At 43.2% G+C, this 23,578-nt stretch overlaps 1 protein-coding gene across 1 annotated transcript; it reads left to right on the top strand.

Moving 5' to 3' along the window:
- Window positions 1-400: 400 nt before the first annotated feature.
- Window positions 401-21,941, top strand: miga1 (mitoguardin 1). The gene is made up of 16 exons (XM_064929123.1): window positions 401-484; window positions 3,302-3,475; window positions 4,847-5,027; window positions 5,217-5,338; window positions 5,495-5,621; window positions 5,844-5,983; window positions 6,320-6,443; window positions 12,384-12,484; window positions 16,807-16,931; window positions 19,133-19,205; window positions 19,293-19,379; window positions 19,720-19,818; window positions 19,953-20,087; window positions 20,252-20,305; window positions 20,393-20,509; window positions 20,755-21,941. The coding sequence occupies exons 2-16, from the start codon at window positions 3,371-3,373 to the stop codon at window positions 21,010-21,012; spliced, it is 1,848 nt and encodes a 615-aa protein (XP_064785195.1). The 5' UTR covers window positions 401-484; window positions 3,302-3,370; the 3' UTR covers window positions 21,013-21,941.
- The last annotated feature ends 1,637 nt before the right edge of the window (window positions 21,942-23,578 follow it).

The raw sequence follows: 23,578 nt of genomic DNA, 5'->3' as shown, positions 1-23,578 counted from the left end.
CCAGTAAATAGCAAGGGTCTTTATGAAGGTAAAATAGTGACTTAAGTGTACAAGTGACATGACGATCGATGCTTGACTGCCAGCTGTTAATCTCATCATGTAGACTAGCCTATCCATACTGTATCTGCCAGCTGTTGGCTAGAGCAGGATTTGACCAATTCTGTCCTGTGCAGACACTAGGCCCTCCATGGAATACGTTTGACAATCCTACTATAAATAGATTTAAGACGTCGAAATAGTTTGACTGTGTAGGAACATGTCCAAGCTTTGCGCTGGACTTTTATTTTGAAAGCAACCCCCCCCCCCCACACACACACACACACACACACACACACACACACACACACACACACACCGGAAAACCGACCTTCTGAATCATGACGTTGCTCATTGGAGATATGCAGATTTTTTTTCCTCAAGGTACAGACTGCTCGCACGTGCAAGAGGCAGCCGGTGTTGGGAAAATCACACTGAAGCCTTGAAGGTACACTTGACTCTATACATGTAGGCTTTAACTGACAATGTGTTGTACGTTAGTCTTCAGTTTCTGCATATTTGCATTAGCTGGAGTCAGCTAGCTAGTTATTATTTAGCTTATTGAGCTAGCTAGTAGCAATGCATTGTATGTGCGATTGCGTCTCTGTCTGGTGGGTGCTGTTCTCAGACCTCAGGGACCCCTACCCGTTCCGTGTGTTAGGTCTAGGCTATTCCAGAGAAGACACACCTGATTTCACTTGTCAACTTGTATTTGTCACATGCGTTGAATACAAACCGGTGTAGACCTTACCGTGAAATGCTGACTTACAAGCCCTTAATGAGAAAATATTTACTACATGTAAAAAAATAAACACAATAAAATAACAATGAGGCTATATACAGGAGGTACAGAGTCAATGTGCGGGGGTACAGGTGAGTCGCGGTCATTTGTACCTGTAGGTAGGTAGGTAGTGACTATGCATAGATAAACAGCTAGAAGCAGAAGTGTAAAAACAATGGTTGGAGGGGTGATTCTCAATGCTGGTGGCCATTCTGGTGGCCATTTTGATGAATTGTTTAGCAGTGTTATGGCTTGAGGGTAGAAGATGTTAATGAGTCTTTTTTACCTAGACTTGGTGCTCCGATACCGTTTGCCATGCAGTAGCAGAGAGAACAGTCTGACTTGGGGGACTGGAGTCTTTGACAGTTTTGTCAGGAAGCTTGTCCCCAGTGTCTTAATGGGCTGTACTCTCTACCCTTTGTAGCGCCTTAGTCTGCTGCCAAGCAGTCGCCATACCAGGCGGGAATGCAACCGGTCAGGATGCTCTCGATGGTGCAGCTGTAGAACTTTGAGGATCTGGGGACTCGTGCCAAATCTTTTAAGTCTTGCGAGTGTGAGAAAGCATTGTCATGCCCTCCATGACTTTCTTGGTGTGTTTGGACCATGATAGTTTGTTGGTGATGTGGACACCAAGGAACTTAAACCTCTCAACCTGCTCCACTGCAGCCCTGTCGATGTGGACTGGGTTCGGCCCTCCTTTTCCTGAAGTCCACAATCTTCTCCTTAGTCTTGCTCACATTGAGGGAGAGGTTGTTGTCCTGGCACCACACTGCCAGGTCTCTGACCTCCCTATAGGCGGTCTCATTGTTGTCGGTGATCAAGCCAACCACTGTTGTGTCGTCAGCGAACTTAATGATGGTGTTGGAGTCGTGCCTGGCCGTGCAGTCGTGGGTGAACAGGGAGTACAGGAGGGGACTGCGGTTGGGTTAAATGCGGAAGACACGTTTCAGTTGAACAACTGACTAGGTATCCCCCTTTCAGACAGACAGGATAATGTAGGGGCAGGTGTTTTGATTCATAGGAGGGGCAGGATAGTAATGCAGCATGTTATCCCTGGATACTTAACATGTTGACACTAAATTGTTTCCACTCTAGCCTTTTTTTGTAGTGGTTATGTTCATTGTCAACATTACCAGAGAGGAGAGTTGAATGTTAATGGCTAGGCTACCTAAAAGTCAAGTAAATGAAAAAAAAAAAACATGTTTTACTTTAACTAGGCAAGTCCGTTAATATCCGCATCAGCATCCGGTGAAATTGCAGGGTAAGAAATTCAAACTACAGAATTATAAATATTTAACTTTCATAAATTCACTAGTGTAATACATCAAAATAAAGCGTGATTTGTTAATCCAGACGCTATTTCAGATTGTAAAAAGGCTTTACGGCGAAAGCAAACCATGCGATTATCTGAGGATAGTTCCCCGCATACAAACACATTAAAAAACAACATATTTCAACAAGGCAGGTGAGACACGAAAGTCAGAAATTGCGATATAAAAAATGCCTTACCTTTGATCTTCTTCTTTTGGCACTCCAAAAGGTCCCAGTTCCATCACAAATGGTCCTTTAGTTCAATAATGTCCTTTATATCCATTACTCAGTTTAGCTGGCACACTTCAGTCAATCAAAATGCATACAAAATTAATCCCAAACGTTACTGATAAACTTTTCCAAACAAAACATTTACAATCAAACCTTGGGTACACTAATACGTAAATAAACTATGAAGTTATTGTCTTAACTGGAGAAAAATACCAAAGAATACACTCTTCCACACGCTTGGAAACACTACAGACAAAATGGGAGCCACCTAGAAAAACTACAATTCCTGGCTCATTTTCCCAAAAACCTACCTGAAACTCTTTCTAAAAACTGACCTCTAGTGGAAGCCCTAGGAACTGCAATCTGTGATGACATGGCCGTATAAAAGTGATTGCCATTGAAAATGGAGGTAGGCTGAATCATTTTGGGGGGGATGTTTTGTCCTCTGGGTTTTGCCTGCCATTTCAGTTCTGTTATACTCAGACATTATTTTAACAGTTTTAGAAACTTTGGAGTGTTTTCTATCCACATCTACCAATTATATGCATATCCAAGCTTCTGAGCCTGAGTAACAGGCCGTTTACTTTGGACACGCTTTTCATCCGAATGCCAAAATACTGTCCCCTGCCCAAGAGAGGTTATGAACAAATTCTTATTTTACAATGACTGCTAAAACTTCCCCTAACCCGGACCATGCCGGGCCAATTGTGCGCTGCCCTAGGGGACTCTCGATCACAGCCAGCCGGTTGTGATACAGTCCGGGATTGAACCCGAGTCTGTAGTAGCACTGCAATGCAGTGCCTTAGACTGCTTCACCACTCGGGAGGCCATTTGTTAATGAATTACTGTATTCAGAAAGAGTTGTTCTTGCCCGGAAATCTCCAAAGATTTATTACATAAGTGTGTGTGACAACCTTAAGTCTTATATCCTCTCCTCCACAGCTTAAGAAGAAGGAAGAGGATCGGACAGTGTTCCCTGCAGCAGGGTGATGGACAGTTAAGACCGCTACGATGACCGACGACTCCTTCACTGGCCCCTCCACCAAGCTGTCCTTCCATCTGGCCGTCATCCGCGTGATCAACCTGCCCCATATCCTCTATAACGCCCTCTCCCAGGTAAGGCTCTCCCTCTCACAGGTAAGGCTCTACCGTTGATATGAACTACCAACTCAGTGGCCTGGTGTTTAGTGTCTGTCCTGACTCTGTTGGTTCAGTCCCCTGTCGATTCATACCAAACACTCTAAAAATGGGACCCGATGCCTCTGCTTGGCAATCCGCATTAAGGAGATGGATTGGGGAAGGCCGAATGACATACAAGCGTTCTGTCCAGCGGGCTGCATTTCAACCTCAAGCTGCCTTGCACTACAGAAACAGGCTCCTGCCCATTTCCTATGTGCCATTCTTGCTCGGGACATGGCTACTTATTGCCAATCTGGTCGATGTGTTATGTGGCAGGGTGCTGTCCTTGTCCAATGGACCATGGAATGAATACAAATGTAGTGGTGATGCAGTCAGAACCTGTCACTGACTGATGGTTCTCCCTGTCGGTCTTTGAACTGGTCCATGAAAAGAGAAGTGGAAGATGTGGTTGCATGAAGGCTGCCGCATGCTTCCCAGCCCAAAGAGTTGGCGCATGTAGTATGATGACATTTGTGTTTATTTTTCTTTTCGTTTTGGACTTGGGTGTGGGTTTTTTTCCCCAGCTGTTTGGACATACAAGCCAAAGTCCAAAGTCTATGCCCCTTCGGCAACAGTAGGAGTTCTTCAATGTCTGTCATTCCATATATTTTTTTTTCATTGAGAAATACTGCACAAAACATCTTACAAAACATGTAACATTGCGCAATTTTAAGGATTGTTTTTAAGTGACTTAGACTATTTTTGAGGATGTGTATACTGGCTAGGGCATCTCAAAAATGGATAAATACTTTTTTTTCCAGCCAATGTCTTTTTAAGGGAGCACACTTGTTTAGTTCAGGAGGCCTCAACAGTGAGCTTGAAAGCCACTTGTTTTATGTGGAATCTCTGGCAATTAGGTGGCGTGAACTGACCCATTTTCAAGTTACATTTTTAGTCGCTCTTATCCAGAGCTTGTCCCAAAGACACTCCTGCATTGTCTTAGCTGTGTGCTTAGGTTCATTGTCCTGTTGGAAGGTGAATCTTCGCCTCAGTCCGAGGTCCTGAGTGCTCTGGAGCAGGTTTTCACCAAGGATCTCTCATTATTTTGCTCCGTTCATCTTTCCCTCGATCCGGGCTTGTCTCCCAGTCCCTGAAATACTACGTGGTGTGCTACTTTTCAGCCAATGAGTACCAGTTGTTTACACCGCCTGTTTGAAATGTATTTCCTGGGTTGTGTTCATTAAGGCATGTGGTGGTAAACGTTTTGCAGTAGTCCCTCCGTGTTTCAGTCCGCTTTCTTCCGTTCTATGCCTAATGAATGACTCATTTTGCACATTTTAACTGTCTCCCTACCCCCCCGCCCCCCAGGTGAGCCTCAGTACAGGCACTAAGAAAGTAGTTGCTGCTACAGCCTTTGGCGCAGTGTCTCTCCTCTTCCTCGCCCGTCACTTCCAGAGGAGGAAAGGCAGGAAGAAGGGAGTCCAGTCACCCCAGTGGGAGCAGACAGGGACCTTTCAGTTTCCGGACCTGGCAGTTCACCAGGAGAAAGGTGCCTACTATACACCTGACCCAGAGTGGGAAGAGTGCTAGCGACAGTTTGATTTCATTCCCCTTTGGATCCAACTAGTTGACTGGAGTGAAGAGACACTGTTTCCTCTGATCAAAGTCATTTAAATATTTACAAGACTATTTTTCATGAAATCATTGAAATGAAACCTGACAGTCTCTTTGTGTATAGATGCCTGCAGTTGCCAGAACCTCAGCCTGTCTCTCAACTGTAAGAATGTCTACGCCTGTGGCCTTCTGCCCAACGGAGGACCTTACAGCAAGCTGTCTGTGTCACTACAGAGTCTGGCCTCGGTAGGACTACGCACGTGATCCATAGTTGGAATTTTCTACTGTTTACCAGAAGTGGTCAATATTTCCTCATCAGTCAATTCAATAGGAATTCTCAGCTGATATGGTTGATGAAAGATTACACATTGTATTGCTGAATGTGTTCTTCTATTTTATCAGGTAAAGAGTATCAACTCATCCTGCACCTGCGCTAACAGCTCAACCTGCTGGGACAAACCTGGAGATGAAGACATCTCTAATGTAGTCAACATCCCTGTTACCACGCCTCAAATACTCTACCTCAGGGGTGAGGACACACACAGGTCTTAAGGCGTTGCTGTGTGTTTTATAGTTAGGCAGTCAGGTTCTAGGGGGTGGGGCATATGGAGGCAGTTGGGTCCTAGGGGGCGGGGCATATGGAGGCAGTTGGGTCCTAGGGGGTGGGGCATATGGAGGCAGTCGGGTTCTAGGGGGTGGGGCATATGGAGGCAGTCAGGACTCCCGGTTTGTAATGTGTGTTGCTCTCTAGGTATGGAGCTGTTTGAGGAGGCTCTGAGGCGGTGGGAGCAGGCCTTAACCTTCAGTGGCAGACCAGGGGAGGAGGAGGAGCCTGACTGTTCCTCTTTTATGCTGGGGGCTGGAGACTCCACAGCTGAGGAGAGTATAGAGGTGAATACACTGGAGACTCCACAGCTGAGGAAAGTGACACCACACAGTACATATCTATGGGAGTACAGAATGTACTGTTTTACCAATTTTTATTTAACAAGGCAAGTCCGTTAAGAACAAATTCTGAGTTACAATGACGGCCTACCCCGGCCTAACCCTAACGATGCTGGGCCAATTGTGTGCTGCCCTATGGGACTCCCAATCACGGCCGGTTTGTGATACACACACACACACACACATCCAGGCTGTATGTATGGGAGTGCGGTATGTATGTATGTGTGTACTGTGTGTGCATAAAGGTGTGTTGTTGTAATGTCTTTGTGTCTTCCTGGTCAGGACCTGATCAGTGCAGAGTTTGTCCACAAGCTGGAGCTTCTCCTCCAGAGAGCCTACAGACTACAGGAGGAGTTTGAAGGAGCTCTGGGCGTCTCTGAACCTTCCTCACACAGCGGCAGCCATGGTGAGACCACACACAGCCGGACGCTCACACACACACACGCACTCAAACACAGTCAGCCAGACACACACAGACAGGGACACACACAGCCGGACACGGACAACCAGCGACATTCACAATCGAAGAAACGCAGCCAGACACACAGCCAAGGAAATAAACACGCTGCCACACACACTCAAACCGTACTTAGACACACACAGGATATTTTCTGTGACATGGAGTCTATTAGTTCTGCCGTGAGCACTCTGCAGTTCGGTACGCTGCGTGCGGTTCGGTACGCTGCGTGCGGTTCGGTACGCTGCTTCCACATTCTATTGATTCTATTGACAATTTACCCATAATGGATGGTAACCCTACAGGCTAGTCTTAGACCCTACAGGCTAGTCTTAGACCCTACAGGCTGGTCTTAGACCCTACAGGCTACTCTTAGACCTTACAGGCTGGTCTTAGACCCTACAGGCTACTCTTAGACCTTACAGGCTAGTCTTAGACCTTACAGGCTGGTCTTAGACCTTACAGGCTGGTCTTAGACCCTACTGGATGGTCTTAGACCCTACAGGCTACTCTTAGACCTTACAGGCTAGTCTTAGATCTTACAGGCTGGTCTTAGACCCTACAGGCTGGTCTTAGACCCTACAGGCTGGTCTAAGACCCTACAGGCTGGTCTAAGACCCTACAGGCTACTCTTAGACCTTACAGGCTGTCTTAGACCTTACAGGCTAGTCTTAGACCCTACAGGCTGGTCTTAGACACTACAGGCTGGTCTTAGACCCTACAGGCTGGTCTTAGACCCTACTGGATGGTAACCCTACAGGCTAGTCTTAGACCTTACAGGCTGGTCTTAGACCCTACAGGCTAGTCTTAGACCCTACAGGCTGGTCTTAGACCCTACAGGCTGGTCTTAGACCCTACAGGCTGGTCTTAGACCCTACAGGCTGGTCTTAACCCTACAGGCTAGTCTTAGACCCTACAGGCTGGTCTTAGACCCTACAGGCTGGTCTTAGACCCTACAGGCTGGTCTTAGACCCTACAGGCTGGTCTTAGACCCTACAGGCTGGTCTTAGACCCTACAGGCTGGTCTTAGACCCTACAGGCTGGTCTTAGACCCTACAGGATGGTCTTAGACCCTACAGGATGGTCTTAGACCCTACAGGATGGTAACCCTACAGGCTGGTCTTAGACACTACAGGCTAGTCTTAGACACTACAGGCTAGTCTTAGACACTACAGGCTGGTCTTAGACACTACAGGCTGGTCTTAGACACTACAGGCTGGTCTTAGACACTACAGGCTGGTCTTAGACCCTACAGGCTACTCTTAGACACTACAGGCTACTCTTAGACACTACAGGCTACTCTTAGACACTACAGGCTACTCTTAGACACTACAGGCTACTCTTAGACACTACAGGCTACTCTTAGACACTACTGGATGGTAGACCCTACAGGCTACTCTTAGACACTACTGGATGGTAGACCCTACAGGCTAATCTTAGACACTACTGGATGGTAGACCCTACAGGCTACTCTTAGACCCTACAGGCTACTCTTAGACCCTACAGGCTACTCTTAGACCCTACAGGCTACTCTTAGACCCTACAGGCTACTCTTAGACCCTACAGGCTACTCTTAGACCCTACAGGCTACTCTTAGACACTACAGGCTACTCTTAGACACTACAGGCTACTCTTAGACACTACTGGATGGTAACCCTACAGGCTAGTCTTAGACACTACTGGACTAACATGTCCAATCAATTAGACCCTACAGGCTGGACTCCAAGTTGTAGAACATCAGGATGATCAATGGAAACAGGATGCACCTGAGCTCAATACAGGCTCTCATAGCAAAGGCTGAATACTTATAATTAAGGTATTCTTTTTTATACAATTTTTAATTCATGCAAAATAATTCTAAACCTGTTTTTGCTTTGTCATTATGGGGTGTTGTGTGTAGATTGATGAGGAAATATTTTTATTTAGAGTAAGGACATAATGTGGAAAAGGGGAAGGGGTCTGAATACTTTCCGAAGGCACTGTATATTTATATTCCATCCTGAAGCTAATTTGATGCATTTTGCCATGGGGTTTTGTACCCTACATGTTCTACATAGCTTAGACCCTAGCTGGTCTTAGACTACAGCTGTACAGGCCATTCCTGGGGTGTCTACTGCTGTACAGGCCATTCAGGGTGTCTACTGCTGTACAGGCCATTCCTGGGGTGTCTACTGCTGTACAGGCCATTCCTGGGGTGTCTACTGGCTGGTCAGGCCATTCCTGGGGTGTCTACTGCTGTACAGGCCATTCCTGGGGTGTCTACTGCTGTACAGGCCATTCCTGGGGTGGTCTTACTGCTGTACAGGCCATTCCTGGGGTGTCTACTGCTGTACAGGCCATTCTTAGGGGTGTCTACTGCTGTCTTAGGCCATTCCTGGGCTGTCTACTGCTGTACAGGCCATTCCTGGGGTGTCTACTGCTGTACAGGCCATTCCTGGGGTGTCTTCTTTAATTTAGTCTGGGGTATAGAATGGTGTGTGTGTGTATGTATGTATGTATGGTAATATACATTTGGATTACTGTTACAGCTAGTCTTAGACCCTACAGGCTAGTCTTAGACCCTATTGGCTAGTCTTAGACCCTACTGGATGGTAACCCTACAGGCTAGTCTTGGTTATTGGCTGTTCTTAGACATTTCTAGATTATTGTATTTTTAATTATTTGACATTATACTTTTTTAGGAGCTAGACCCTAAGCCTTTTGCTGCACTCACTATAACATATACTAAACCTGTGTACGCAACCAATAAACTTTTGATGTTTTGTTTCAGATAAAACTACAGTGTGTTTTGTAGAGATGATCTGGATGATGTGTCCTGTCTCAAAGGCTCCGTCAGCACGCCTCAACGACTCTTTCATGTCTGCTGCAGAGGTAAGACCCACACACACACCTCACACTACACAGTAGAGGGCTGGCACCCTACATTATCTTAGACCCTAATCTGTTTATTATTTTCCAATAAAAAAAGCTGGATACAAACCTTGACATTGATTCATAAAAAATCTATTAGGTGGTGCTTATCCTACAGGCTGGTCTTAGACCCTACAGGCTGTGTCTTAGACCCTACATATTTGGACCCTACAGGCTGGTCTTAGACCCTAGTGGTCTTAGACCCTTGGACTGGTAACCAGAAAGTTAACCCACTGTTCCTAGGCTAGTCTTGAAAATAAGGCTGTTCTTAACTGACTTGCCGAGTTAAATAAAGGTTAAAAAAAGACACTACAGGCTATTTAGACACTGGGGGCAGCACTTATTCTCTATGGGGAGTCTTAGACACAGGGCGATAAGACTTAGACATCTCCATGGAATCTAATCAAGATCAGTGTTATAGTAGTCTGTGTTTTGTGTGAAGGCTGGTCATTTTTCTTTGGAATGATTAAACATTCGTAACAGGAGTGGAACTTAGACCCTGGGCAGTATTTCTTGTAGACACTTTTACAGATACTCTTAGACACTACTGGATGGTAACCCTACAGGCTACTCTTAGACCCTACTGGATGGTAGACCCTACAGGCTAATCTTAGACACTACTTTATGGTAGACCCTACAGGCTACTCTTAGACCCTACAGTTTTAGACCAGTACAGGCTACTCTTAGACCCTACAGGCTACTCTTAGCACTAGAACTGCTCCAAATATTTATTAATATCCTGTGGGTCTGTTACTGTTTGACCATTCTGATTTTATTTTATGAATAGCTCTAGATCAGACATGGTAGACCCTACAGGCTACTCTTAGACACTACAGGCTTAGGCTCTTTAACTACAGGCTACTCTTAGAACTTGTCCAAATTATAGTAAAAACTACAGGCTTTTCTTAGACCCCTTTAACCCTGCAATGCCTAGTTTAGACAATAGATGGCTGGTCTTAAAACACAGGACTGGTGTTAGACCCTGGCTGGTCTTAGACCCTTTACACTGGTTTAGACCCTACAGGCTAGTCTTAGACACTACAGGCTACTCTTAGACACTACTGGATGGTAGACACTACAGGCTACTCAAAGACAAGGACAGGCTACTCTTAGACACTACAGGCTAATCTTAGACACAACAGGCTACTCTTAGACACTACAGGCTACTCTTAGACACTACAGGCTGTACTCTTAGACACTACAGGCTACTCTTAGACACTACTGGATGGTAAATATCACAGGCTAATCTTAGACCCTACAGGCAATCTTAGACACTACTGCTTGGACAACAGGCAACTCTTAGACCCTACTGGATGGTAGGCCCTGGCAGGCTAATCTTAGACACTACTGGACGTCACCCTACAGGCTTTTCTTAGACACCACTGGACAAACATGTCCAATTCAATTGAATAGTCTTAGACCCTACAGGCTAGTTTAGACGCTGGCTTCTTAGATTAGGCTACTCTTAGGCTACTCTTAGACCCTACTGGATGGTAGACCCTACAGGCTAATCTTAGACACTACTGGATGGTAGACCCTACAGGCTACTCTTAGACCCTACAGGCTACTCTTAGACCCTAAGGCTACTCTTAGACCCTACAGGCTACTCTTAGACACTACAGTACTCTTAGACACTACAGGACTCTTAGACATACAGGCTACTTAAAGAAACTACTGGATGGAGACCCTTACAGGCTACTTATATTCACTAGCTACTGGATGACACTACAGGCTACTCTTAGACACTGCTCAGCTACTCTTAGACACTACAGGCTACTTTAGACACTACAGGATACTCTTAGACACTACTGGAATCACCCTGACAGGCTAATCTTAAAAGACCCTACAGGAGAATCTTAGACACTGACTGGACGTTGGACCCTACAGGCTACTCTTGACCCTACTGGATGTAAACTTGCCCTACAGGCTAATCTTAGACACTACTGGACGTTGGAAAAAACAGGCTAGTCTTAGACACCACTGGACTAACATGTCCAATCAATTGAATGTACCACAGGTGGACTCCAAGTTGTAGCAACATCAAGGATGATCAATGGAAACAGGATGCACCTGAGCTCAATGACGAGTCTCATAGCAAAGGGTCTGAATACTAATATAATTAAGGTATTTTTTTTTATACAATTTTTAATTCATGCAAAATAATTCTAAACCTGTTTTTGCTTTGTCATTATGGGGTCCGTGGTTAGATTTGAGGAAATATTTTTATTTAGGAGCTCAAGGACATAATGTTTTAAAAGGGGAAGGGGTCTGAATAATTTCCGAAGGCACTGTATATTTATATTCCATCCTGGCTTTGATGATTTTGCCATTGGGTTTTGGACATATTTTCAAATACTATGACATAGCTGAACTGAAATAGCTACTGCTGTAAGGCCATTCCTGGGGGTGTCTACTGCTGTACAGGCCATTCCTGGGGTGTCTACTTCAGGCCATTCCTGGGGTGTCTACTCTGTACAGGCCATTCAAACAAATCTACTGCTGTACAGGCCATTCCTGGGGTGTCTACTGCTGTACAGGCCATTCCTGGGGTGTCTACTGCTGTACAGGCCATTCCTGGGGTGTCTACTGCTGTACAGGCCATTCCTGGGGTGTCTTGCTGTGAGGCCATTCCTTGTCTACTGCTGTACAGGCCATTCCTGGGGTGTCTACTGCTGTACAGGCCATTCCTGGGGTGTCTACTGCTGTACAGGCCATTCCTGGGGTGTCGACTGCTTCAGTCCATTCCTGTCTCAATTTAGTCTGAGAATGTTCAAGTGTATTAAACTGAATGATGCATTTGGATTACTGTTACAGTACAATTTGGGTTGGTTATTGGATTTGTTCTGACATTTCTAGATTATTGTATTTTTAATTATTTGACATACTTTTTTAGGAGCTGTAACAAGCCTTTTGCTGCACTCACTATAACATATACTAAACCTGTGTACGAACCAATAAACTTTTGATGTTTTGTTTCAGATAAAACTCGTGTGTTTTGTAGAGATGATCTGGATGATGTGTCCTGTCTCAAAGACTCCGTCAACATCGCCTCCAACGACTCTTTCATGTCTGCTGCAGAGGTAAGAAACACACACACCTCACACTACACAGTAGAGGGCTGGCATTACATTATCAATTTTATAATCTGTTTATTATTTTCCAATAAAAAAAGACGGATACAAACCTTGACATTGATTCATAAAAATCTATTAGGTGGTGCATATTGTAAGACCGTATTTAGTCATTACAAGCAGTGTAGTTAAACCAGAAGTACATATTTGGGGTGAAGCAGGGTAGCCTAGTGGTTAGAGCGTTGGACTAGTAACCAGAAGGTTAACCCATCCATGATTTTAGGCGGAGTTTAAAAATAGATATTTGTTCTTAACTGATTTGCCGTTGTGTAAATAAAGGTTTTGAAAAATATTGAGTGGGGTCAGCACCTTATTCTCTAAATGTTGATTTCTTTAACTTTGACACAGGGCGATAAACGACATCTCCATTTTTCAATAAATGTTGATTTCTTTAACTTTGCAAAAACATGGAATCTAATCAAGATCAGTGTTATAGTAGTTGTTTTTGTGTGAATTTGGCATTTTTCTCCCAATGATGTAACAGGAATAGGAGTAGACTGCGCATATCTTTAGAATTATTTTACAGATCCATCGGGTCCAGGGGCTGTTTATTAACTGATAAGGGCTATTTTTCACATTTGAAAGACAGTTTAAAGTACACATTCAGTGAGAAATGTTCTTACTTTGTGGATCAGTTTGACATCGCATTTTGATTTATGTACAGCAGTGCGGGTAGAACTGCTCCAAATGCTTATTAATATCCTGTGGGTCTGTTACTGTTTGAACCATTCTGTTTTTTTCATTTTATGAATAGCTCTAGATGCATGTACATGCCTTGGCTGTCTTGCTAATCATTTGTGGTTTGTCACCCAGTTCAAAGTTAAGACCCCATTCGTTTCGAAAGGATAGTATTGTATTCATATTTCTACTTTGATCTGCGTTCTAGGAATTAATTCTAAACTTTCCTGTTCCCCTAACTCTCATTCTTTCATCCTGGTATTGGCGCGTTTCTTCATCTCAGACTTTATATGGGAAAGAGATTCCCGAAGGATAGTCGTGGTCAACATCCCCAGTGTCGTTAGCTCCAAGGAAACAGGCAATCTGCTTCTTCAAATGCTGACAGACTCATCTTTCCAAGCGCCAAGGTCACCGACCTGCAGACATATTTTCCTGTTTCAGCACCATGGACAGCGGAGAGTTGTCTAATTAGAATCGGGTGATAGGTAACCGACGCAGCTGCTGAAATTAGTTTGGAGTCTAACAAAAAGTAGTAAATTCTGGAATATTACTTTATGAACTACTAAAAAAATAAAGAAATCCCTATCGACAATGTTAAGGTTTGTCATCGATCAACACTTACCGGTCAAAATTTTACAACACCTACTCATTTCAGGGTTTTTCTTTACTTTTACTATTTTATACATTGTAGAATAATAGTGAAGACATCAACTATGAAATAACACATATGGAATCATGTTCTAACCAAAAAAGTGTGAAACAAATCAAAATATATTTGAGATTCAAATAGCCCCTCCTTTGCCTTGATGACAGCTTTGTTCACTCTTACACCTTATGGAACAGCGGGGACTGTGACGCAACAGACACATACATACACATAGATTTTGTGTTGTGCAGTATGGGCCTGAGGGCACACAGTGTGTGGTGAAATATGTTATGAATGTATTGTTTAAAAAAAAAAATAAAAAAAAAATTAAAGTGTAGAACTGCCTTAATGTTGCTTTACCCCAGGGAGAGGAGCTGCTGTTTTGACAGGAACTAATGGGGATCCATAATAAGCCCCAGGAAGAGTAGCTGCTGCCTTGACAGGAACTAATGGGGATTCATTTATTTTGTCTGATTTCCTTATGAAATGTAACTCAGTAAAACTTTGAAATTCTTGCATGTTGCAATTCTATTTTTGTTCAGTGTAGCTAAATACAAATTTTATAACTAAAATATAATCATTGCATTAGTATTCAGCCTCTGTGGGGAGGGGGGATCATTTCTCACACATCAGATAAAGGTTGACATGCTTTTTGAATTACTAACTCTGTCCCTCATGATATAGATGAGATCTACCGTCCTTCTGTCAATTAATGAATTTCAAGCACAGATTCAACGACAAAGACCAGGGATCTTTTTGAAATGGGTAACACATTTTAAAAAATCTGACCTTGAATATCTCCTCAGTAAAAGGTATATGACAGCCCACTTGGGAGTTTGCCAAAGGCAGTTAAAGTTTCTTAGACAATGAGAAAAAATGATCTGGTCTGATGAAACCAAGATTGAAATCTTTGGCCTGAATGCCAATCGTCATTTCTGGAGGAATCCTGCCACTATCCGTACGGTGAAGCATGGTGGTGGCAGCATCAAACTAAGGGGATGTTTTTCAGTGGCAGGGACTAGGAGACTAGTACGGATCAAGGGAAAGACGAACGGAGCAAAGTTGCGAGAGATCCTTGATGAAAACCTGCTCCAGAGCGCCCTGACTGGAGCGAAGGTTCACCTTCCAACAGGACAATGACCCTAAGCACAGAGCCAAGACAACGCAGAAGTGTCTTTGGGACAAGTCTCTGAATGTCCTTGAATGGCCCAGACTTGAACCCAATCGAACATCTCTGGACTGACCTGAAAATAACCGTGCAGTGACGCACCCCATCCAACCTGACAGAGCTTGAGAGGATCAGCAGAGAAGAATGGGAGAAACTCCCGTAATACACAATCTACTGGCTAATCCTTTTCAATCCTTGTCATATGAAGATAAATTATGGATAAAAACGTATCGGTGATCATCGGCCATTACACAACCTGGAAATCGCAAATTCAACGATGAGTGGTTTGGAAGGAATCTGTTGCAAAGCAATCACTATTTTGCTTCCCCTGTCTGCTATTCATTGGAGAGGGTGTGTGGTACAAGTCTGGGTTTAAGGATTTAAAAATTTGTCTGAAAGGGTCTCTTTTTCAAGCTTGAAAAGGATAAACATTCAGCCGCAACACCATGGGCCTGAAAAGGTTGAATTCATTGGCCATGCTGCCAATCCAGCATAACTTCTGCCGTGTTCAAAATATATTGGAACTGGAAATCTCCGACTTCAGTGAGTTCAAGACAACTAGGAACTTTGAGGGGGGCAAACAGGGATGAAACGGAAACGGGGATGAAAATGCCAGAATTTGTCCCAATAGAAATGCTTGTTTGCAACAGTTGGGACTAATGATTACACCCTAATATCAGCTCGATGCAGGCAATAGTGTGCAAGGTGGTATTGAATGTGTCGCTGTCTGTCATCTCACATTTTCCTCCATCTGTGTGCACGGTTGTGAACTTTCATTCATAGGTTGTAGCAACCTCGTGATAGAGATAGTTTAGGTGTAGACAGCTACATAATACTTATCGATGTTCCATTGAGCTGGGTGAATGGAATATGAATGACAGTCATCCAATATGCTGTAAAAGAAATAAGGCCATGATCATGAGAAGGGGAAAGAAATCGTCCTCATCAAAAAAACGTCACCAACTGCCAGACGCATCATTGATGGTTGTCCGTCTGATCTGAGCTGCAGGGCGGGAAGGAAACTGATCAGGGATGTTACCATGAGGCCATTGGTGATATTAAAATGGCTAAAGAGTTCAATGTCTGATGGTAGAAAACTGAGGATGGATCAACAACATTGTAGTGACTCCACAATGAGTGAAAATATAATCATTTATTTTCAAGCGTGGTGGCTGCATCATGGAATGCCTGTCATTGGCAAGGACTAGGGAGGGTTTTTTTGTATAAAAATACATGGACTGGAGCTAAGCACAGGCTAAATCCTAGAGGAAAACCTGGTTGTCTGCTTTCCACCGGACACTGGGAGATGAATTCACCTTTCAGTAGGAGAATAACCTAAAGCACAGGGCCAGATCTACACGAGAGTTGCTTACCAAGAAGACAGTGAATGTTGGCAAAGTTAGTTTCGACTTCAATACTGTCTAATCATGATTTTCCCCCCCCCAAACATCTTGAACAGTTTTTGAAAAGAATAACAGGCAAATATTGCACAATCCAGGTGTGCAAAGCTCTTGGCGACTTGCCCAAGAAGACACCACTTTAATCGATTTTCTAACATGTATTGACTCAGGGAGCTGACAACTTAAGCAACGACTATTTTAGTTCTTATACATTTTACATTTTTCTTTATTTTGTGTAGATTGACAAAATACTTTTCCAAGGCACTGTATTATCTTGTCAGCACAGGGAGCTGTGTAGTGTCTATGTCCTGAGGTCTCTACCACTACCCCTTGTAACCTACATGTGTAGTTATTAACCATAATATTATCTCTCTCTCAGTTGTCAGAGCAGCACAGGGAGCTGCGTAGTGCCTATGTCCTGGGGTCATGCATAGTTATTAACCCCTTCTATGAGGAGGCCATACAGTTGGCTGAGGATGGAAAGATCTCCTGCAGAGTACACAGGTGAGACAGAGCCCTTCTTTCCTTATAGTTTCCTATGATTGTTTAGGTTGCACCTTGGCCCTACCTGCTGGTTGATGATCTTGGTGTGAATTGTTTCCTGTTAAAGGAACTCCACCCCCAGACAAACCTTTGGTACGTATTTCATTAGTCCATTGTTGGCACAGTCCCAAAACCTGACTGCTGATGAACAATCATTCAAGATATGTAACTTGGAATTCAAAATACAGATATCATCCCCGTATGATGCTGCATAATTATATAAGGGGATGATTTCTATATTTTTTAAAGTTACATATCTTGACTAAATTGCTGACAAGAAACAAACAATTTAACTGTCAATGGACTAATGGGCCTCCCGAGTGGCGCAGTGATCTAAGGCACTGCATCACAGTGCTAGCTCTGTCACTAGAGATCCTGGTTAGAGTCCAGGCTCTGTCGCAGCAGGCCAGGAGCAGGAGACCCATGGGGCAGTGCACAATTGACCCAGCGTTGTCCTGGTTAGGGGAGGGTTTGGCCGGCAGGAATGTCCTTGTCCCATCGCGCTCTAGCGACTCCTGTGGCGGGCAGGACACGGTAGCCAGGTGTACGGTGTTTCCTCTGACACATCTGTGCGGCTGGCCTCCCGGGTTAAGCGGGTATTGTGTAAAGAAGCAGTGTGGCTTTTTGGGTAAGGAGGACGCACAGCTCTCGACGGTCACCTCTCCTGAGTCCGTACAGGAGTTGCAGCGACGAGACAAGACTGTAACTACCAATTGGATACCATGAAGGGGTAAAAAAAATTAAAATAATAATAATAAACAAATCAACATAAATGACAGGTTAACATATTTTTATATTTTTACTACATTACATTAAAATGCTAGGCTTGTGTTGCCTTTTTGTCACTGGTGTTACCTTTTTTTTTACCAGTGACACAACGTGAAACCAATGACAAAGATACGATTCTTTTCAAACAAATTTTATACATTTATTAGTAATATTTTTTATTACAAATAATTTCATAAGATGGGTTGGTTTTAATATGAACCCTTAAAATGAGGGTTATTGGTCAGAGTAAGACTAAAAGATTGGGCCTATTGACTAAAATGTCATACAAACATGTCCACTAGAACATTAGAAACACTAACATTGAACATAAACTTAAAAAAGAAATCCTAACCACACTGATAGGAATTTTTTGAATGCAGTAAAACATGTTCATGGAACTTTTCCTGTACTCTTCACTTTTACTTCAGATCATTAACTCTCTTCTAAAATAAAATTCAAATTTCTTTTCCCTTTGCTATAAACTGTAGAACACCAGTGACGCATCTTAAGTCCTCGCATGAAATTACCAAGTTAATAATCAAATTGTTAACGTATGAAGAGTGCACACTCACCATGTGCTTTACAAAACATTCCCGTCTCCAATGAACCTTTGACCCAGGAAGAATTTGGCAATGATGTTGCATTTTTTTCAAAGTGATGGTTTTTATACATTTTAACACCAGTAACATGAAATTGAGGGACAGCTAATACTTGTAAATGATTTGTAATATTCATTTGATATTTTAGTTTTAAGTAGTCCACTAAATAACTATATAACTTTCCTTTGTATTATGGCATGTAAAGTCACTTAAAATATGTCACTAAACCCATGATTCAATTTTGTGGTACAGACTGTGCTCTACAATATAATAAATGTTTTTCAATTTAACTGTCTTACATATGTTTTATGAATAATAAAACACTTCAATTAAAACAAACAATGTGTCATCTCACACTTATCTGTTTTTCCTGGTGAATAAGGCCGGGACAGGAAAGGCACCATTTTCGTAGAATGGCTCGCCTAATAATATTTTGTCTCATGTTAAAGGGACATTTTTCAACTTTATATTCATCATTTCCATCACCACCCCAACATCTGTGAAAATGACACGTTTCTCTGTTTTGTAGTAAAAGAATAGAGGAAGACAAGTGTTTCCAATGACATTTACTTATTAGGAGGCAATGCCTCATAATTGGTTAGAATCACATGGTGCACAGTGATGTCATTGGTAACACTTGTCTTCCTCTGTTATTTTACTACAAAACATAGAAATGCTCCATTTTCACACATGTTGGTAGTGCTGGAGATGATATGAAGTTGACATTTACCATTTAAGTGTTGACTCCTAGTATGTCTGATTTATAATGCCCAATTTCCTTGTTTTATTTTTTAGGACTGAGCTGCTGGAGTGTCTTGGGGACACCGACTTCCTGGCCAAGTTACACTGTGTGCGGCAGGCCTGTCAAGTATGTGCCTCTATACTCTTAAAGAATACATCATGATAAACCGTAGTACTGTCATCTAAACTAGTGATTGGTCCATTTTATCTCTAGCTGATTCTGTGTGAGAGGGCAACGAGGACGTTTCTGGCTGAAACCGGAAAGAAGATACTGTCTTCCATCATTGTAAAAGCGCGTAAGGTAAGATGGTAATTATATTTATTATGTTGTTTTAGTGAAACTATACACTTCTACCATTAGTTGTTCCTGACTATGTGATAGGATAGCCGCACTGGATTGATCAGCTGAGTGGGTGCTTTTTGTGACTGGCTAATAAAGCTAGTTGTTGGGAAAGAGCAAGCAAGACAGGCATTTAACTTTCCTAGTGCACATGACAATAACTTAAGTGGTTTGATTGGTTGACAGAGCCCAAAAAGGTTTGAGTTTTGATCAGCTGATTGGGTGCTCCTGTCTGACAGATGTTTTTGATTGGTTGATAGTGTTTGTCTACTCTTAACGGATTTGTGTAATTGGTTGATAGAGCCCGAAGAGGTTTGAAGAAGTGTTTGAGGAGATGATTGTTTTCCTGGAGCACCCGGAACACTGGGAGAACACCGAGGTGGAGCTGGCCACGAGAGGGGTGAGACACTCACTTATTCACACTGATCTGAAAGGGTTTTAAATGTTCCCCTGCTAAAGGTAAAACACCTGAACATTCTGTTGGGACATCCTGATTTCACACTGATCTGACTGCATGTTATTCCTCCTGGCCAGGTGAAACACCTGAACTTCTATGACATCGTGTTGGACTTCATCCTGATGGACTCATTTGAGGACCTGGAGAATCCTCCCATCTCCATCCAGAACGTTGTCAACAATCGTTGGCTCAACTCGTCCTTCAAAGAGACCGTGAGTCGGAGACACTTCGTCTCCCTATGTAGATAACTACTGTCCAGAGAACAGGACCCACGTTGTCTGGCTTAAAGTACCATGAAAAGGCTGTCTAGAATAGGCAACGGTGTGATGGGAGAATTTGTTGCAGCATTGTAATGCGTTGCGTTTTGTGTTGCCAGGCGGTGGCGTCAAGCTGTTGGTCGGTGCTGAAGCAGAAGAGACAACACATGAGGGTAGAGAAATGGGTTTTTTTGCTGGAATTTTTTTGTTGTATTTTTCTGGTTAGCCTGTATTCAACCTCTCATCCTCCTCCTCTCTAGGTGCATGATGGGTTCATAGCCCACTTCTACTCTGTGTGTGAGCAGGTCAGTCCTGTCCTGGCCTGGGGCTTTTTAGGGCCCAAGACTTCCCTGCACGACTTCTGCTGCTTTTTCAAGGTAGAGTAATGTTAACTTTTTTTTTGATCAGGTTGTCCAGCTGAAGTCAAGGGAGACTTAGCCATTGTAACACTACTCTATATCAATCGATCTGTTCTTTAAGGATGTTCTCTTGTCTCCATATCCCCTACTCAATGTACCAGTTGCCTAGACTGGACTAAAAACATGCTAAATGATCCAGGATTAGGCTTGTCCAGTGTCTTAGATAAAAGACACTCTTTGGGATGGTTTCTGTCTTCCTCCAGGATCAGGTGCTGTTCTTCCTGAAGGATGTCTTTGACCTGGAGAAGGTGCGTTACTGCAGTGTGGAAACTCTAGCTGAGGACATGCTCCACCTCCTCCATCGCCGGTCTGAGCTGCTGTTGGCCTACCTGGGGGCCGACTCCCACTCCCTGCAGCACATCAACAGCTGCGTCACTGCCACCCCCCTCACCACAACAGCCAGCCCCCAACTCCGTCCCTCCACCCTGGAAGAGGCCGTGGGAAGCCAGATCTACCCCTAGATCTGAGAAGATTAAATGGGTCTCCAAAAGTGCATTGGGGGGGGGTTGATTGGGCAAGAGACACCCAGTCCCAAAGTAACTGCTAGCCACTTATGGGGAATGGGTAAGGGGGTTGATTGGGCAGAGGCTGAAACTGAGCTAGTGTCACAACCCTTGTTCTCAACCCAGATTGACAGAGATGTCTTTATAAAGGCCCATATAATGGTGACTGACTGGAACATTTTCATACCTTTCTGTCACTCAAGAAGCTTCTTCTCTCCACACACAATGATCATGGTGTCTGTGCATGTTATAATATGGATGTTTCCCCATACATAATCATGCTTAAAGTAACCTTGGAATGAGTGATGTTTTTGACAGAATGAGTTTGCATTGTAAATGCAGACAGTATTTTAATGGGACTATGGACATGAGGGTTGCAAAATTCCAGTAAGCTTCCCAAAATTCCCAGAAGTGTTTGGTTAGAAGATTCCTGGAATCAGGAGAGAATAAGCATGAAATCTGGGAATCCTCCAACTGGAATTGCAGGGAAAAATTTGGGCAAGTTCCCAGAATTTTGCAAACCTAGACATCAGTCTGAGCTGTTTTAGAAGCTAAACACTGCGGTTTCATTTAGGTATTTATTTGACTGGCATCTAGATATTTAGAGGTCATGGTATGCAGCAACTCTAGACGTCTAGAGAAAGAACCATGGCACAAAGGTTTTATATGGTCATTTTATTAGTCTAATATAAATAAAGTATAGGGTTTACTGCTCTAGTATGTTAATAATGGGGCAAGTCAAGAGGGTGCTACGAAAATGAAATGTCAATGTAGGTTTCTTTGCCCTATCATTTTAACTATTTAATGATTCATTGTGTGATTTGTCTACAATATAACCTTCATGTACTTGCCAGTGTTGATTAAAGAAGAATGTTAATTTGCTGTGACCTTTGCTAGTTTCTATGGCGATTTAAGGGAAAGACATCAGGAACAGGTTATCGGAGGGGGGAGGTATTGAAATTGTCTGTTAGCTCCGAGAGAGAAATGGGGGCTAATTTCTGTTTGGTATTCCGCCTATTTAATATAGAAAAGGCCCATGTATTCACTCACAAACCTGCAGCAACTAGTTCGCTTCTCAGTTGACGTTCAAAGATAGCGCTGTTCTGCCGTTACATCATTCCATTTACTCTGAACATGCTAAATTCTGAGTAAATCTAACTTTTTGAACCATACATGGGGTTTGGGCTATTGTTTTCCTGACGCAAATCTCTATTGGGTGGAAGTTTGTATAAATCTTGAATGAATCATTTTACTGGTGAACACCCTGTAATGTAGGAAATATGAGCCCTGGGTTCCGAGTTCCGGTATAGTCTGGACATACCTTCAGCCAGTGTTAATTTTGGCACTCTTTATTTAGTTTAGTCTTATTCAAATGTAAAAAATGTGAATAATGTTTGTCAGAATGAGTGTGAGAGAACAGTATGGGGTTGCACCGCAGTCGTGTCGTTTCCATTGTTATCAACATTCTAGATGCTGCAGCATATTGAAGTCCAGAAGTAGTTCAGGAGATAATGACCGTTTCACCCAGTGATGTAGTGGAGTCACTAACCAATCCAGATGACTGTTTCACCCAGTGATGTAGTGGAGTCACTAACCCTCCAGATAATGACCGTTTCACCCAGTGATGTAGTGGAGTCACTAACCCTCCAGATGATGACTGTTTCACCCAGTGATGTAGTGGAGTCCCGAAACCTCAAGCTTATAGTCCCCTGTGCTCGAGTCCAAGTCACGAATGGTCGAGCCCCTATGGCTGAAGTCTGAGTCCCCGTGCTCGAGTCCTGGCTCAAGTCTGAGTCATTGAGTCCACATTTAGCTCAAAATAAATTTATTCACCCAGTCACAGATGTGGTAAAGGCAAGAGGAGTTAAGTTAAATTGTTTGATTTCCCTTTCTGTCCCACCAAATGTTTGCATATAGATTACTGGTAATGCTGAGCGATTGGCCGAAATGTGTTTAATTGTCGTAATTGACCGACATCTGTTCATGTGTGGAGAAGACATGGAGAGGACACGTGATCCAGATGGATACTGCCAAATTCAACGTTAGCTTTTGTTCCCATTCACTTGGTCTGTCAAGTGTATTGTGGCAGTATTGCATGGTCATCACATCCTTGATACGATACTAATGTTACGTTTTCGCAGTTGACAAAATCCCAGGTTTGCTTTTCCGTTTCACAGACATCCATGTGCTTTTACAGAGAAAATATGGAGGCGTATACAACAAAGTTTATAGTAGGTTGTTACAAACAAGTCAGCTGTCATGTACTGTCACCAGTTGCTTTCCTGGTAACACATAAAGCTGTTGACTCCAATGACAGTGCTCATTAACCATAGGTTTGAGCCATCCTTCGCATTAAGCTTTTGGAAAACTGTTCACTGCTGGTCCATAGCCCCGAAACGGATGATTCTAATAATGCATGTAAAATGTTTTTGTTTTTTTTTACCCAATTTTGTGATATCTAATTGGTAGTAGTTACAGTCGTCTCATGGCTGCAACTCCCATACTGACTTGGGAGAGGTGAAGG

The sequence above is a fragment of the Oncorhynchus masou genome, chromosome 3, assembly GCF_036934945.1.
Source record: "Oncorhynchus masou masou isolate Uvic2021 chromosome 3, UVic_Omas_1.1, whole genome shotgun sequence".
NCBI lineage: Eukaryota > Metazoa > Chordata > Actinopteri > Salmoniformes > Salmonidae > Oncorhynchus > Oncorhynchus masou.
Note: the sequence above shows the minus strand (reverse complement) of the source record. Positions and strands in the feature narration are given on the sequence as shown.

Bases quoted from the DNA above. Each gene is read 5' to 3' on its own strand.
- miga1 (XM_064929123.1), top strand. From the start codon at position 3,371: ATGACCGACGACTCCTTCACTGGCCCCTCCACCAAGCTGTCCTTCCAT. The intron at 5,622-5,843 runs GTGAGGACACAC...GTTGCTCTCTAG, and splicing joins TCAAATACTCTACCTCAGGG to GTATGGAGCTGTTTGAGGAG. The intron at 20,510-20,754 runs GTAGAGTAATGT...GTCTTCCTCCAG, and splicing joins ACTTCTGCTGCTTTTTCAAG to GATCAGGTGCTGTTCTTCCT.